The sequence below is a fragment of the Rhinoraja longicauda genome, chromosome 14 (genome assembly GCF_053455715.1).
Source record: "Rhinoraja longicauda isolate Sanriku21f chromosome 14, sRhiLon1.1, whole genome shotgun sequence".
NCBI classification, from domain to species: Eukaryota; Metazoa; Chordata; class Chondrichthyes; order Rajiformes; family Arhynchobatidae; genus Rhinoraja; species Rhinoraja longicauda.
This window is the reverse complement of record NC_135966.1, coordinates 48,441,546-48,455,064: the sequence shown is the minus strand read 5'-3', so window position 1 is coordinate 48,455,064 and position 13,519 is coordinate 48,441,546. Positions and strand designations below refer to the sequence as shown.

At 43.6% G+C, this 13,519-nt stretch overlaps 1 protein-coding gene across 1 annotated transcript in view; it reads right to left on the bottom strand.

Moving 5' to 3' along the window:
* The window catches only part of LOC144600250 (dedicator of cytokinesis protein 2-like), a 706,150-nt gene that overhangs the window by 639,416 nt on the left and 53,215 nt on the right, over positions 1-13,519 (bottom strand). The window contains exons 3-5 of the mRNA XM_078411810.1: positions 12,428-12,468; positions 10,473-10,528; positions 6,411-6,507 (exon numbers count right to left, since the gene is read on the bottom strand). Coding sequence (XP_078267936.1) covers positions 6,411-6,507; positions 10,473-10,528; positions 12,428-12,468 — 194 coding nt within the window. The remainder of the gene's footprint in view (positions 1-6,410; positions 6,508-10,472; positions 10,529-12,427; positions 12,469-13,519) is intronic.

Here is a 13,519-nt window from a genome sequence, read left to right as displayed (position 1 = left end):
ACAAAAATAGCTGCCTACAGTCACTGTATCCATGGACGATCCCAGAGTGGAACATCCTTCCCCGACACTGCCAGACGTGCACCAACCTTGTCACTCCTCAAGTCACGGCTGGACAGCTTGGACATGGATCATCTCACCAAACTTGCCCACATAAAAACCTAAATAACCTTTTTGCAACCAGTGCCCACGCGAGCGAAACCTGCACGAGATCGCCCAGCTGTTGGCGGTTGTGCAGTAGAAAGCAGAAAAAAGCAGAGCAGATAAATAGTGATAGTCTCCCTCTACAACTACTCCCAATCACTCAGTGAGCAGATAACCTTGTTGAGAGCTTGGTTTTATCACAGGCACCCTTCCTCCCTCACTCTCCCTGCAGCTTCACATCTCCTTTTCAGATGTGACAAAGGGTCTATGACCTGAAACATTTATTCTGTTTCCCCTTCCACATATGTGGCCTGAGCTGATGAGTTTTTCTAGCATTTTCAGTTTCGTTTAGAGGTACAGTGTGGAAACAGGCCCTTCGGCCCACCGAATCCGCGCCGACCAACGATTCCTACACACTAATGCTCTCTATCCTCACTGGGGACAATTTAGAATTATACCAAGCAGTTAACCTACAAACCTGTACGTCTTTGGAGTGTGGGACGATACCGGAGATCCCGGAGAAAACCCACGCAGGTCACGGGGAGAACGTGCAAACTCCGTACAGGCAGCAACCATAGTCAGGATTGAACCTGGGTCTCTGGCACTACAAGGCAGCAACTCTACCGCTGCACCACCGTGCCACCCAATTTGCTATTGTTCCATTGTTATTTTATATTTCCACCACAAGCAGTTTACTTTTATTTTAGCACCATAGAAAGATACCTCACTGAAACAGGCCCTTTGACCAACAAGTTCATGCCGACCATTCCAGGGTGCTGCTGGTAGTTCTATTTAGTTTAGAGATACAGCATGGAAACAGGCCCTTCGGCCCACCGGGTCCGTGCTGACCAGCGATCCCCGCACACATTAACACTATCCTAAACCCATTTTCATTTAACTCCAAACCTATAAACCTGTACGTCTTTGGAGTGTGGGAGGAAACCAAAGATCTCGGAGAAAACCCACGCAGGTCACGGGGAGAACATACAAACTCCGTACAGACAGCATCCGTAGTCGGGATCGAACCTGGGTCTCCGGCGCTGCATTCGCTGTAAGGCAGCGACTCTACCGCTGCGCCACCGCGCCACACACCAATTTTCAGGCAGGCAACTGACTGGCAGAAGCAAGATAAGGTCCTTGTGGCCTGCAAGTACGCTTATCTTTCCCGTCCCAAATAATCACCGGATGTTTAAATCATTGTTTTTTTAAAGTAATTTTTCAAGGATGGATCCACCTGCTTTATGAATGTCACTCGCCCTGAACCGAAACAAGTGTGGTCCCATATTGGATTCACCAAGCAGAAATATCTCGTCCGTCCCCGCTAGCAACATCTTCCCACAGCGCTACACCCATCAAGGGCAGTACGGTGGCGCAGCAGTAGAGTTGCTGCCTCACAGTGCTTACAGCGCCAGAGAACCAGGTTCGAACCCAACTACGGGCGCTGTCTGTACGGAGTTTGTATGTGCTCCCCGTGACCGCAAGGGTTTTCCCCGAGATCTTCGGTTTCCTCCCACACTCCAAAGATGTACAGGTTTGTAATTTAATTGGCTTGGTATAAATGTAAATTGTCCCTGGTGTGTGTAGGATAGTGTTAGTGTGCGGGGATCGTTGGTCGGTGCGGCCTCGGTGGGCCGAAGGGCTTGTTTCCCCACTGTATCTCTCAACTAAAACTAAACTCAAGGACCACAGTCTAGGGTCCTTCTACAGCTGGACAATGGGGGACAGTGTGATTGGGACCACCCTCAATCAAATGAATGGATATCAGCCCCGGGGAGCTATGTGGGTGGCAAGGGTGTTTTGCTTAAAGATAGGTGCGAACACTACTGAGTATGATACTATTGAATGTATAGACACTGGGAGTGTCTGAAGAGTTTTTGCCCAGTTTTAGTGCTGTGTATGCTTTATATTCTGAATAAAGTTTATTTTTGGAAATATATTAAAAATGGCATTTCAGGGAAGCCATGGATATTCTGTGAATTGACCTCTGGATATAACGCACTTGTGTTAAGAGCTGTAACATGCACAAACAGAAAATGTCGGGGCACACCAGCATTTGTGGAAAGAAGCAGAGTTAACGATTCGGGTCAAAATCTTTTTGTGGGACAAGAAATATTGAACATTCTCGAAACTCGTTTTTTTTTCTTTTCCGCGGATTCGGCCTGACCAGCTGAGTTTTTCCCAGCATTTTCTGTTTAACTTCAGATTTCCAGCAACTGCAGGTTTTTATTCTCAAGTGGGCTAAGAGATCATGTTCTGTAGTCTATGGAGTACCATCTGAGCCTAGCATTCCCAATACATAGAGTGCTGCTTGACCACAAAATCTGCCATAAAAAGTTGATTTCAACAGCATCACCTGCAAAAGAAATATTGGAAGTGTAGCTCGTGATTTAAAAATGTATTAACGACCCCACAATTTGACTGTGATGTGCAGGACAACCAATGATTTAACAGTTCTTTCGCACAGCTCCCAGAGGGAACAGATGAGAGAGGGTTCACTGTTTCAATTTCCCTCGGAAAACAGATGTGACAAGCAAGCAAGGCTGATACGCTAGCGATGATGATGAGAAAGGCATAACCTTCACAGATGCCAAATTCAGAAGGACAAAGTATAAAAAGAAAACCATTCAGCAGATTGTATGTGGGTTGATTGGAATGAAGTTTAATCTGTCTCCATATTGCCAGCAACAGTTTTTATCCCCCGCCTCTTGAAGTAGCTGATTCGTGACATTATTTAACAATCAGCCACGGTTCTCGTGCATTGTGTTACAAGGCATTTCATTCACCCCAACTCCTTCCTGTCCTTCTCCTTACCCTCACAGTAGCCGATCATCATATCTTTCTATTTCTTCCCTCCCCCCCCCCCCCCCCCCCCCCCCCCCCCCACTCCCCATATCTTCTTTCAGCATAGAACAAGGCCATTTTAGCCCATCAAGTCAATGTACTGAAAGATATATCGCATAGAGATCTGTCCCAAAATTAGACTTGAATATTGTCACTACATTTTCCTTCTGCACTGTCAGAAGTTTGGAACTAAACTGTGTAAGGTCGGTGGAAGGAAATCTCACTGTGATTACATTGGGAAAGACTTCACAGTGAAAGTTGGATTACTCTGAAATATCTTCCCTTTTTGATGAGAGAAATAATATTTTTGTGGCGCAGGCAATAACATGAATTTTTAATCCCGACATCAAGGCCTTTCATTCTCCCTACAACATCTGCCAGCAATTTAATAATTGATGGGTTTCATAAGTTCATAAGTGATAGGACTAGAATTAGGCCATTCAGCCCATTAGAAAATAGGTGCAGGAGGAGGCCATTTGGCCCTTGGAGCCATTACGCCTACTCTGCCATTCAATCATGGCAGATCTATCTCTCCCTCTCAACCCCATACTCCTGCCTTCTCCCCACAACCACTGATCCATGTACTAATCAAGAATCTATCTCTGCCTTAAAAATATCCATTGACTTGGCCTCCACAGCCTTCTGTGGCAACAAATTCCACTGATTCACCACCCTCTAACTAAAGGTGGCGTGGCTTTGGCGGCCTGAAGTCAATGATCCATTTGTTTCTTTGTCCACAGGTTCTGCTTGACCCACTGAGGGCTTCCACTATGTAATTATTGCACCAGAACATCGCTGAGGCGCAGGGTTAAAATGGCTGGACAAATTTCTCAAACTAGGCTTGAGTATTCAAAAATAAGGTGGTCATCTACATAGGCCCTTTACTATTATGGGAACTGATGGGGACATTTACGAGTGAGTTTGGGACAGTTGAAAAGTCACTATTAGTTTAGGACAAGAGTCAGACAAAATAAAAACACACAATTCTGAGCATAATAAATAGGTCAGGCTGAATCGGTGGAGAGAGAAGCAGTGTTAGCGCATCAGATCAAACATGCTGCGTTTCATTTGAAGTTCAGGTATGATGTATACCTATGTATGGGCGGCACGGTAGCGCAGCGGTAGAGTTGCTGCTTTACAGCGAATGCAGCACCGGAGACTCAGGTTCGATCCTGACTACGGGTGCTGCACTGTAAGGAGTTTGTACGTTCTCCCTGTGACCTGCGTGGGTTTTCTCCGAGATCTTCGGTTTCCTCCCACACTCCAAAGACGTACAGGTATGTAGGTTAATTGGCTGGGTAAATGTAAAAATTGTCCCTAGTGGGTGTAGGATAGTGTTAATGTACGGGGATCGCTGGGCGGCACGGACTTGGTGGGCCGAAAAGGCCTGTTTCCGGCTGTATATATATGATATGATATGATATGATGTCGGGAATCAAATGTATGGAATATAGCAAACAGTTGAAAGACTGAGATGTTTAAAGTTGAACTTGGGAGACCTTGTTCACAAAGATTCTAATAGTTATGGAATTGTGACAGATAGATAAAACTGAGATGGATCAGCTCACATCTAGTTGGACGACAGAAGAGACCCCAGAGACTGAGATCTTCTCTTATGTTCCTGTGGGGTTGCAGTCTGAATATTTTCTGTTCCCGCACTAACGTGTGAGATTCATCACAAAAAAAATGGAAACATCATCCTTTGATCAGGAGGTGTGAGCCCCTCTGACAAAGAAATGCCATTCAAGCTGCCCAACACCCTTCAGCATCCACAGGGAGAAAATCGACCTCGCCGTTCAATCACCATTCAATGCCAATATGAAAGGTGAAAAGCCACCACAGAATCCTCAGCAAGCTCCTTGAGATGATGATTGGGTTTTGTGTTAGTAATTAACCATACTCTTCCTGAGAAATGCAAGGATATTAAATTTGAATATAAATCTCACTTATGAAATAAATTTGGGATTCATAAGTCACTATTAGTAACAATAGACAATAGACAATAGGTGCAGGAGGAGGCCATTCGGCCCTTCGAGCCTGTACGCACCGCCATTCAATGTGATCATGGCTGATCATTCTCAATCAGTACCCCGTTCCTGCCTTCTCCCCATACCCCCTGACTCCGCTATCCTTAAGAGCTCTATCTAGCTCTCTCTTGAATGCATTCAGAGAATTGGCCTCCACTGCCTTCTGAGGCAGAGAATTCTACAGATTCACAACTCTCTGACTGGAAAAGTTTTTCCTCATCTCAGTTCTAAATGGCCTACCCCTTATTCTTAAACTGTGGCCCCTTGTTCTGGACTCCCCCAACATTGGGAACGTGTAATGACGATCTTCAATCTACCAGCTTGCCTGGATTAATAATAGTTTGATTTTGGTATTAGTTTGTTATTGTCACAAGTACTGAGATACATGTGAAAATCTTTGTTTATGTGCTGTCCATTCAAATCATACGCTACGTGAGTCCAATCAAGTCATACGCAAGTGCAATGAGAAAAGTACAAGAGTGCAGAATATAGTGATACAATATTATAGTATTACAGTTACGGAGAAAAAGTGCAAGGTCTGTAATGAGGTATGTTGGAAGATTGGGACCACTCCCTAGTTTTTGAGAGGACCATTCAGTAGTCTGATAACAGCAGGGAAGAAGCATAATCAGGTGTTACGTGCTTTCAAGCTTTTGTTTCTCTGCCGGATGGAAAAGGGGATAAGATGGAATGCCAGACGTGGAAATGGTTCCTGGCAATGTTGGCTGGCTGCATTCCCAAGCCAGCCTGAAGCGTAGACTGAGTCGATGGGAGGGAAGTTGGTTTCTGTGATGAACTGCGATGCATCTACAACTCTCTGCAATACTGGGCTGCATCTACTAGCCTCTGCAATCTCCACAGAGAGAGATCACTCTGCAATCTCTTTGCCAAGATTGCAAGAGGTCTGGTATATATGTTACTCCAGCTGAATAAAGGGTTGCCACTTGACTGCCCTCTGAAATAACCAGGTAAACTATCCAATTTAAGGGCAAAACAAGTACTCATATTTCTCTTGGGCAGCTGACACCCCAGCGGTCTGAATATTGACTTCTCTAACTTCCAGTAACCCTTGCTTTCCCTCTCTCTCCATCCCTCCCCCTTACTAGGTCTCTGACCAGGCTGACTGTCCTCCTGATTAAATTTTATCTCTGTACGCTTCGTTGTCAACTTCCCGTAGCCAAAAATGATCTTTTCTACATTTTCCTTGACCTTTATCCCATTTGATGTTTTGTTTCCACACCTCACACTTCCTTATCTCTGTGTCTCCCTGACTCTCAGTCTGAAGGAGTCTCTCGAACCCGAAACGTCACCCATTCGTTCTCTCCAGAGATGCTGCCTGTCCCATTGAGTTACTCCAGCACTTTGTGTCTATCTTCGATGTAAACTATGAGAGCTTCTCACCGTATACAGTTGTTTCCAGATGTTGCCCCACTCCCTCAGGGTGGTGGTGACCTCCTGCACCAGTGGCATTTCAGCAGAGAAAACATTCTCCGTGTTTCTGGAAGGAAAAAAACATCACGTCGTGAACAAACAGAGACAGGGATCATGCACCTACTGACTGCAGAGTTTACCATCTGTTAGTGTCAATTTTCATTTTTCTAAATACTACACAAAATTAACACATTTATTCAAGCGCTTTCAGCAGAAAGAATTACATGGAATTAAGTGGAATTTATAACACTAAATCTAATTAAGCTCAATTGATCTTTGTCGCGACAGCCTTATCCAACTCTTGTCATCGATATCCATTTTCATTGTATATTCATTTTCCCTTCTTTTCCAGGATGCCCACTGCACGTGAAGCCCCCTGTTATTAATTTGCTGCTGTTTTAATTTACATTGAGATTTCCAAAGAACATCGTACACTAATTGGAAGGGCTTTACTAGTCAAGTCAAGTCAATTTTATTTGTACAGCACATTTAAAAACAACCCACGTTGACCAAAATGCTGTACATCAGTTCAGGTACTAAGAACGAACATACAATGGCACACAAACATAACAGCACATACATAAACAGTTCACAGCGCCCCCTCAGAGGGCCTCAAATGCTAGGGAGTAGAAATAGGTTTTGAGCCTGGACTTAAAGGAGTCGATGGAGGGGGCAGTTCTGATGGGGAGAGGGATGCTGTTCCACAGTCTAGGAGCTGCAACCGCAAAAGCGCGGTCACCCCTGAGCTTAAGCCTAGACCGCGGGATAGTGAGTAGCCCCAAGTCGGCTGACCTGAGGGACCTGGAGATAGAGTGGTGGGTTAGAAGATTTTTGATATAGGGGGGGCAAGCCTGTTTAGGGCTTTGTATGTGAATAGGAGTTGAAGTTGATTCTGTACTGTACTGGGAGCCAGTGGAGAGAGGCCAGAATCGGGGTGATGTGGTCCCTTTTACGGGTACCCGTCAGGAGTCTCGCTGCGGCGTTTTGGACCAATTGCAGGCGGGACAGGGATGATTGGCTGATCCCAGTGTATAGGGAGTTGCAGTAGTCTAGGCGGGAGGAAATGAATGTGTGAATTATTTTTTCAATGGAATTTTTACTAATTGGAAGGGCTTTACTTAGATGTTCCGGCTCAGGTCAATCCGCAGATATGAAATCAAATCATGCAGATCCCGAAAATATAACGCAATAAGTTCCACCCTAAAAACGTCCAGACTGTTTTATCTGCAGCTTTTGGCACATAGGCCTTCATCAGCTTAGAAGTTGGGAGGTCATGTTGCAGTTGTATAAGACGTTGGGGAGACCACATTTGGAGTATTGTGTTCAGTACTGGGCACCATGTTATAGGAAAGATGTTGTCAAGCTGGAAAGGGAACAGAGAAGATTCACGAGGATGTTGCCAGGACTAGAGGGTCTGAGCTATAGGGAGAGGTTGAGTAGGCTAGGACTCTATTCCCTGTAGCGGAGAAGGATGAGGGGTGATCTTATTCAGGTGTATAAAATCATGAGAGGAATAGATCGGGTAGATGCACAGAGTCTCTTGCCCAGAGTAGGTGAATTGAGGACCAGAGGACATATGTTTAAGCTGAAGGGAAAATGATTTAATGAGAATCTGAGGGGTAACTTTTTCACACAAAGGGTGGTGGGTGTATGGAGCAAGCTGCCAGAGGAGGTAGTTGATGCTGAGACTATCCCAATGTTTAAGAAACAGTTAGACAGGTACATGGATAGATCAGGTTTGGAGGGATATGGGCCAAACACAGGCAGGTGGGAGTAGTGTAGCTGGGACATGTTGGCCAGTGTGGGCAAGTTGGGCTGAAGGGCCTATTTCCACACTGTATCACTCTATGACTCTAAGCTTCCAAAGAATTTGTTTCATTGATAAACCAAATACGTTTGTTTTAACCAAGGGTGAAAATTGTTGAAGGATAAAGAAGGTTATTTCAATGGAAAGCCAGCAATTACTGACATGACTGTGTTGTCTCAGCATTTTTACATTATTGTTTCCTGCATGTCATCATTTTCCATTATAATTTTCTACTGTTTTAATATAGCTAACAAATTGCCTCATTTGTTTTAAATTGCCAATAATAGTTAATTGCTTTGGATGCTCTTTTTATAATGATCAGGCACAAAGAAGATTTGTACTCAATTCAAGCTCCTACTTTGAACTGCCTGAGGTTTGTGTGCACAAACTTTAGCAATTCTCCTCACTCATTCATTCAATGCCTACAGTGCCTTTGGCAGGAACTTGCCCGATGCACATCCAAACAAGTCAACGTCACAAGGTCCCCTCCAAACCTATCTTCATAACCATTCGGTTTAATCTCAAACATTCACTTTGTGCTGCCAAGTAAGATTTTCTTACAATTCCTTTACTGGAGATCCTACACAGTTTCATTTTTGCATATATAGTTGGACCTTCTTCCCCATACTTTACTGCACAACCATGGACCTGACCTAGTGATAACTTTTTAACATGGTCGCGACCATTTACTGCAGCTGACGTTTATCTTTCATTTGGACAATGGCTGGAGCACTGTTGACCCATGTCTGAGGCATGACAATGCATTTGGTAGTTGTTTCCCAGTAGACCACCGGAACTCCATAAGAGTAAGTTGTAACAGTGTGGTTAAGTTATTGGACAAGTATACAGAGATCTGTGGCCTTGATCTAGACAAAAGTTTTAATCTAACTCCAAATTGTTAGAGAAATCTGGAATTGAAAATTTAGTATCAGTGATGGTGTTGTCAAATCTCCAAACCCAATGAGATGTTGACCTTTAACTCTGAAAGGGCGCTAGAAATAATTCAGTTGAGGATCAAGAAGAAATGTATGGCGAAGATCTTACATAGAAACATAGAAACATAGAAAATAGGTGCAGGAGGAGGCCATTCGGCCCTTCGAGCCAGCACCGCCATTCATTGTGATCATGGCTGATCGTCCACAATCAGTAACCCGTGCCTGCCTTTTCCCCATATCCCTCGATTCCACTAGCCCCGAGAGCTCAATCCAACTCGCTCTTAAATCCATCCAGTGATTTGGCTTCCACTGCCCTCTGTGGCAGAGAATTCCACAAATTCACAACTCTCTGGGTTCTTCTCACCTCAGTTTTAAATGGCCTCCCCTTTATTCTAAGACTGTTGCCCCTGGTTCTGGACTCGCCCAACATTGGGAACATTTTTCCTGCATCTAGCTTGTCCAGTCCTTTTATAATTTTATACGTTTCTATAAGATCCCCTCTCATCCTTCTAAACTCCAGTGAGTACAAGCCTATTGGTTGCTGACAACATATCTCATATACAAATAAACAGGCAACTAAATAAATAGATAGACAGATACATGAATTAATAGATAAATAAATAAATACGCAGCTGGATAAATCGATAAATAGATCTTATTCGGGGAGACCGAGAAAATCCTGATTTAAAATGTTGCCAAAAGAGTAAATTTTGCAATTAAAAGATTCAAGGCTGATGCATCAGTTGGCATCTCATCAAACAATGGCTAAATTAAATGCCAGCTTATTTCCATAGTCACCATTTGTATTGTCAATTTTTAAACCATTAAACTCTTCGGTTTCACTTCCATTATGAATTGGATGGATACTACTCAATGCACTTCAAAGTCAAAAGCTGCAGCCCCTTAGATATTGATGGCTTCCCACCCCTCCATCTCATTGCATGACTGGCCCCTGCAGTATAACTACCGATTACAATGCTAAGGAAAAAGACACGACTTTCTAATCAATCCATCTCAATATAAGATGAGCACTCCAAACAAAAGCAAATGCAACTTACAGGCAAATTAACATACAGACACAAGGAATTGCAGATGCTGATTTACCAAGAAAGACACAAAGTTCTGGAGTAACTCAGTGAGGTCAGGCAGCATCTCTGGAGAACATGACACGATCCATTGCAGCACACCATCTTTCTAATTAACTGTTTAATACACACCAGCTTGCTGCATTTAAATGAAAGCTTCAAAGAGTGCTAAAGGTGGTAAGAAGACGTAATATTTAACTCATACCCTCTTTTCTCACAGATTGCTTCTTTGACATGGATGAATGATGCTGGAAAAACACCCTGCAAAGTAAAGGAGATCTCTATTAGTGATGCAATCACTGATGTCTCTTCATGACATTCCAAAGACGTACAGGTATGTAGGTTATTTGACTGGGTAAATGTTTTTTAAAAATTGTCCCTAGTGTGTGTAGGATAGTGTTAAAGTGCGGGGATCGCTGGCCAGAGCGGACCCGGTGGGCCGAAGGGCCTGTTTCAGCGCTGTATCTCTAAATCTAAATCTAAATGACTTTTCGAAATAGCATTATAAAAGTAAATCCTGAAGAAAGGGTTAGATTCCCCATCATTTCATCAGCATTGAAATAGTCACATAAAATCACTTTTCTACCACTAATACTTTACATTTTATGTTTTTTTAGATATTGGGGTGGCACGATGGCACAGCGGTAGACTTGCTGCCTTACAGCGCCCCAGAGACCCGGGTTCGATCCTGACTACGGGTGCTGTCTGTACGGAGTTTGTACGTTCTCCCTGTGACCTGCGTGGGTTTTCTCCGAGATCTTCGGTTTCCTTTCACACTGCAAACACGTGCAGGTTTGTAAGTAAATTGGCTTGTTATCAATGTAAAATTGTCCCTAGTGTGTGTAAGAGAATGCTAGTGTCAGGGGATCGCTGATCAGCGCGGACTCGGTGAGCCCAAGAGCCTGATTCCATACTGTATCTCTAAACTAAACTAAACTAACAACACAGGAACAGAATGGTGACCATGGGGCAACTATGAAATGCTAGCTGGGAGACAAGATCATATAGCTTTGATGCGGAGTAACTCAGAAGTCTATTCAAATGAAATAAAGGCAATACTGTTTTCAAGGCCCATTACAACAGTTGTTCCATGTAAGTTTTCAAGAAATATGAATAGAAGGGTGCTGTCATTGAAAGCACTGGTGTACACATGGAAGCTGTCAGCAAAGTACAGTTAATTTATTCAACATCCCACCCAATTTGTAGATATAGCGATAGGTTGCTGAGGCACATTGGAAGATGTCTTAACACATTTGGAAAAAAAACTGCAGCACAACTTTAACAGTAAAGGTCAAGAGATTGAAACTCAAGATTCCATTGCTGTTGAGCAATGAGATTTGCCTCGAGCAGCAAAGCCTGTTTCAATAATATTTGGTAAACTAATTTTGTTATGAGAACTACCAGAAGGGATATACATCACATAAGATGCAGGTTTATAAACGTGCTATGTGAATTAAGGCTAAAGGTTAACATTTCTACTGAAGATTCCGGCCTCTTAATTATTGCTGTACAGTTTGTCTAGTATAATCTTTAGCAGACATTTGTCACCTGGGGAAAGAGCAGTCTGTTATTCTAACAAGATTTGCCTGATGCCTTGCTTGACAGTTAATGAAACATACCCATCTACAGGAAATAAATGAAAACTGCAGCCAATGCCCTCTGAATTGAAGCTTGTAATGCCATTGCCGAAATTAGACGGAACATTTCACAGTGTGGGAAAAGGGAAGAATGAAAATATATTATTACTGGGAAAATGCTAAGATTTCTGGATGAGCTTTGATGTATTCATGAATGAGCAAGTTTGCCAGAGGACATCAGCTCTGGATGGAGGTAGGAGAATACAGACAGCGGAGAATTTCAACCACATCTTGTTTGCCATAGGGTTACATGTTTCAGCAAACCAGATTACAGGATTTACAACCAGTTCAGACAAGCCTGGCTGTAATTGAAATACTGGAAATCCATGCTCTCCACAACCCCATTTTTCCTTTCTCTGTAGTACTTAAATGCAGTCCTTTACCGAGTTGGTATATTAATACCTGAATCAAACCACAACCATAAATTAAGACCAATTTCATGAACACAGGAATTTAACCCTTCAAAAAAAAGTGAAACAGCACACAGAGTCTAGAGCTGAAATTCAACATAATGTTGCCTTACCAGTTGTGATTTGCTTTTCATCAAGCATCCTTTATACCAGCCTGTGGGGAAAGATGAACATGGGCAAAAGTCAGGGCACAGAATCAGCTGTCAACAGTCTGCCAAAACATTATGACCTGCTGAGCCAAAACATTATGACCACCTGCCCAATATGCTGTTGGTCTTCCGTGTGCAGCCCCATACACTGCAGGGTGCGATGCACTGTGTATTGTGACACATTCCTCCTGTGACCACCATTAAAATTTTCTGTGACTTGTGCCACAGTCGACCTTCTGTCGGTTCGAACCAGACGGGATAGCCTTCGTTGCCCTCGCGCATCGATGAGCCTTGGGCACCCAACACCCTGTGTGTCGCCGGTTTGTGGTTTGTCCCTCCTCGGACCACTGTCGGTAGGTGCTCACCACTGCTGAACGGGAGCACCCCACAAGCCTTGCCGTTTCAGAGATGCTCTGACCCAGTCGTCTGGCCATAACAATTTGGCCCTTGTCAAAGTCGCTCAGGTCTTTACTCCTGCCCATTTCTTCCTGCATCCAACACATCAACTTCAAGAACTGACTGTTCACCTGCTGCCTAATATATCCCACCCCTTGACAGGTGCCATTGTAACAAGATAACCAATGTTATTCACTTCGCCTGCCAGTGGTCATAATGTTTTGACTGATCGGCATATATCAGTGCTGTACACAACCCTTTCACAAGGTTCTTCATCTAACTACTATGCCTTTCTACCTTATGCACTTATTTATCTTCCCCTAAATGTATTGGCATTGGTACTGGGTTATTATTGTCAAGTATAGCAAGATACAGTGAAAAATGTTATTGTGTACTATCCACTCAAATTATAACATACATGAATAAATACATTTATTCACAAAACGCTGGAGTAACTCAGCAGGTCAGGCAGCATCTCAGGAGAGAAGGAATGGGTGACGTTTCGGGTCGAGACCCTTCTTCAGACTGATGTAAGGGGGGCGGGACAAAGGAAGGATATAGGTGGAGACAGGAAGATAGAGGGAGAACTGGGAAGGAGGAGGGGAAGAGAGGGACAGAGGAACTATCTAAAGTTGGAGAAGTCGATGTTCATACGACTGG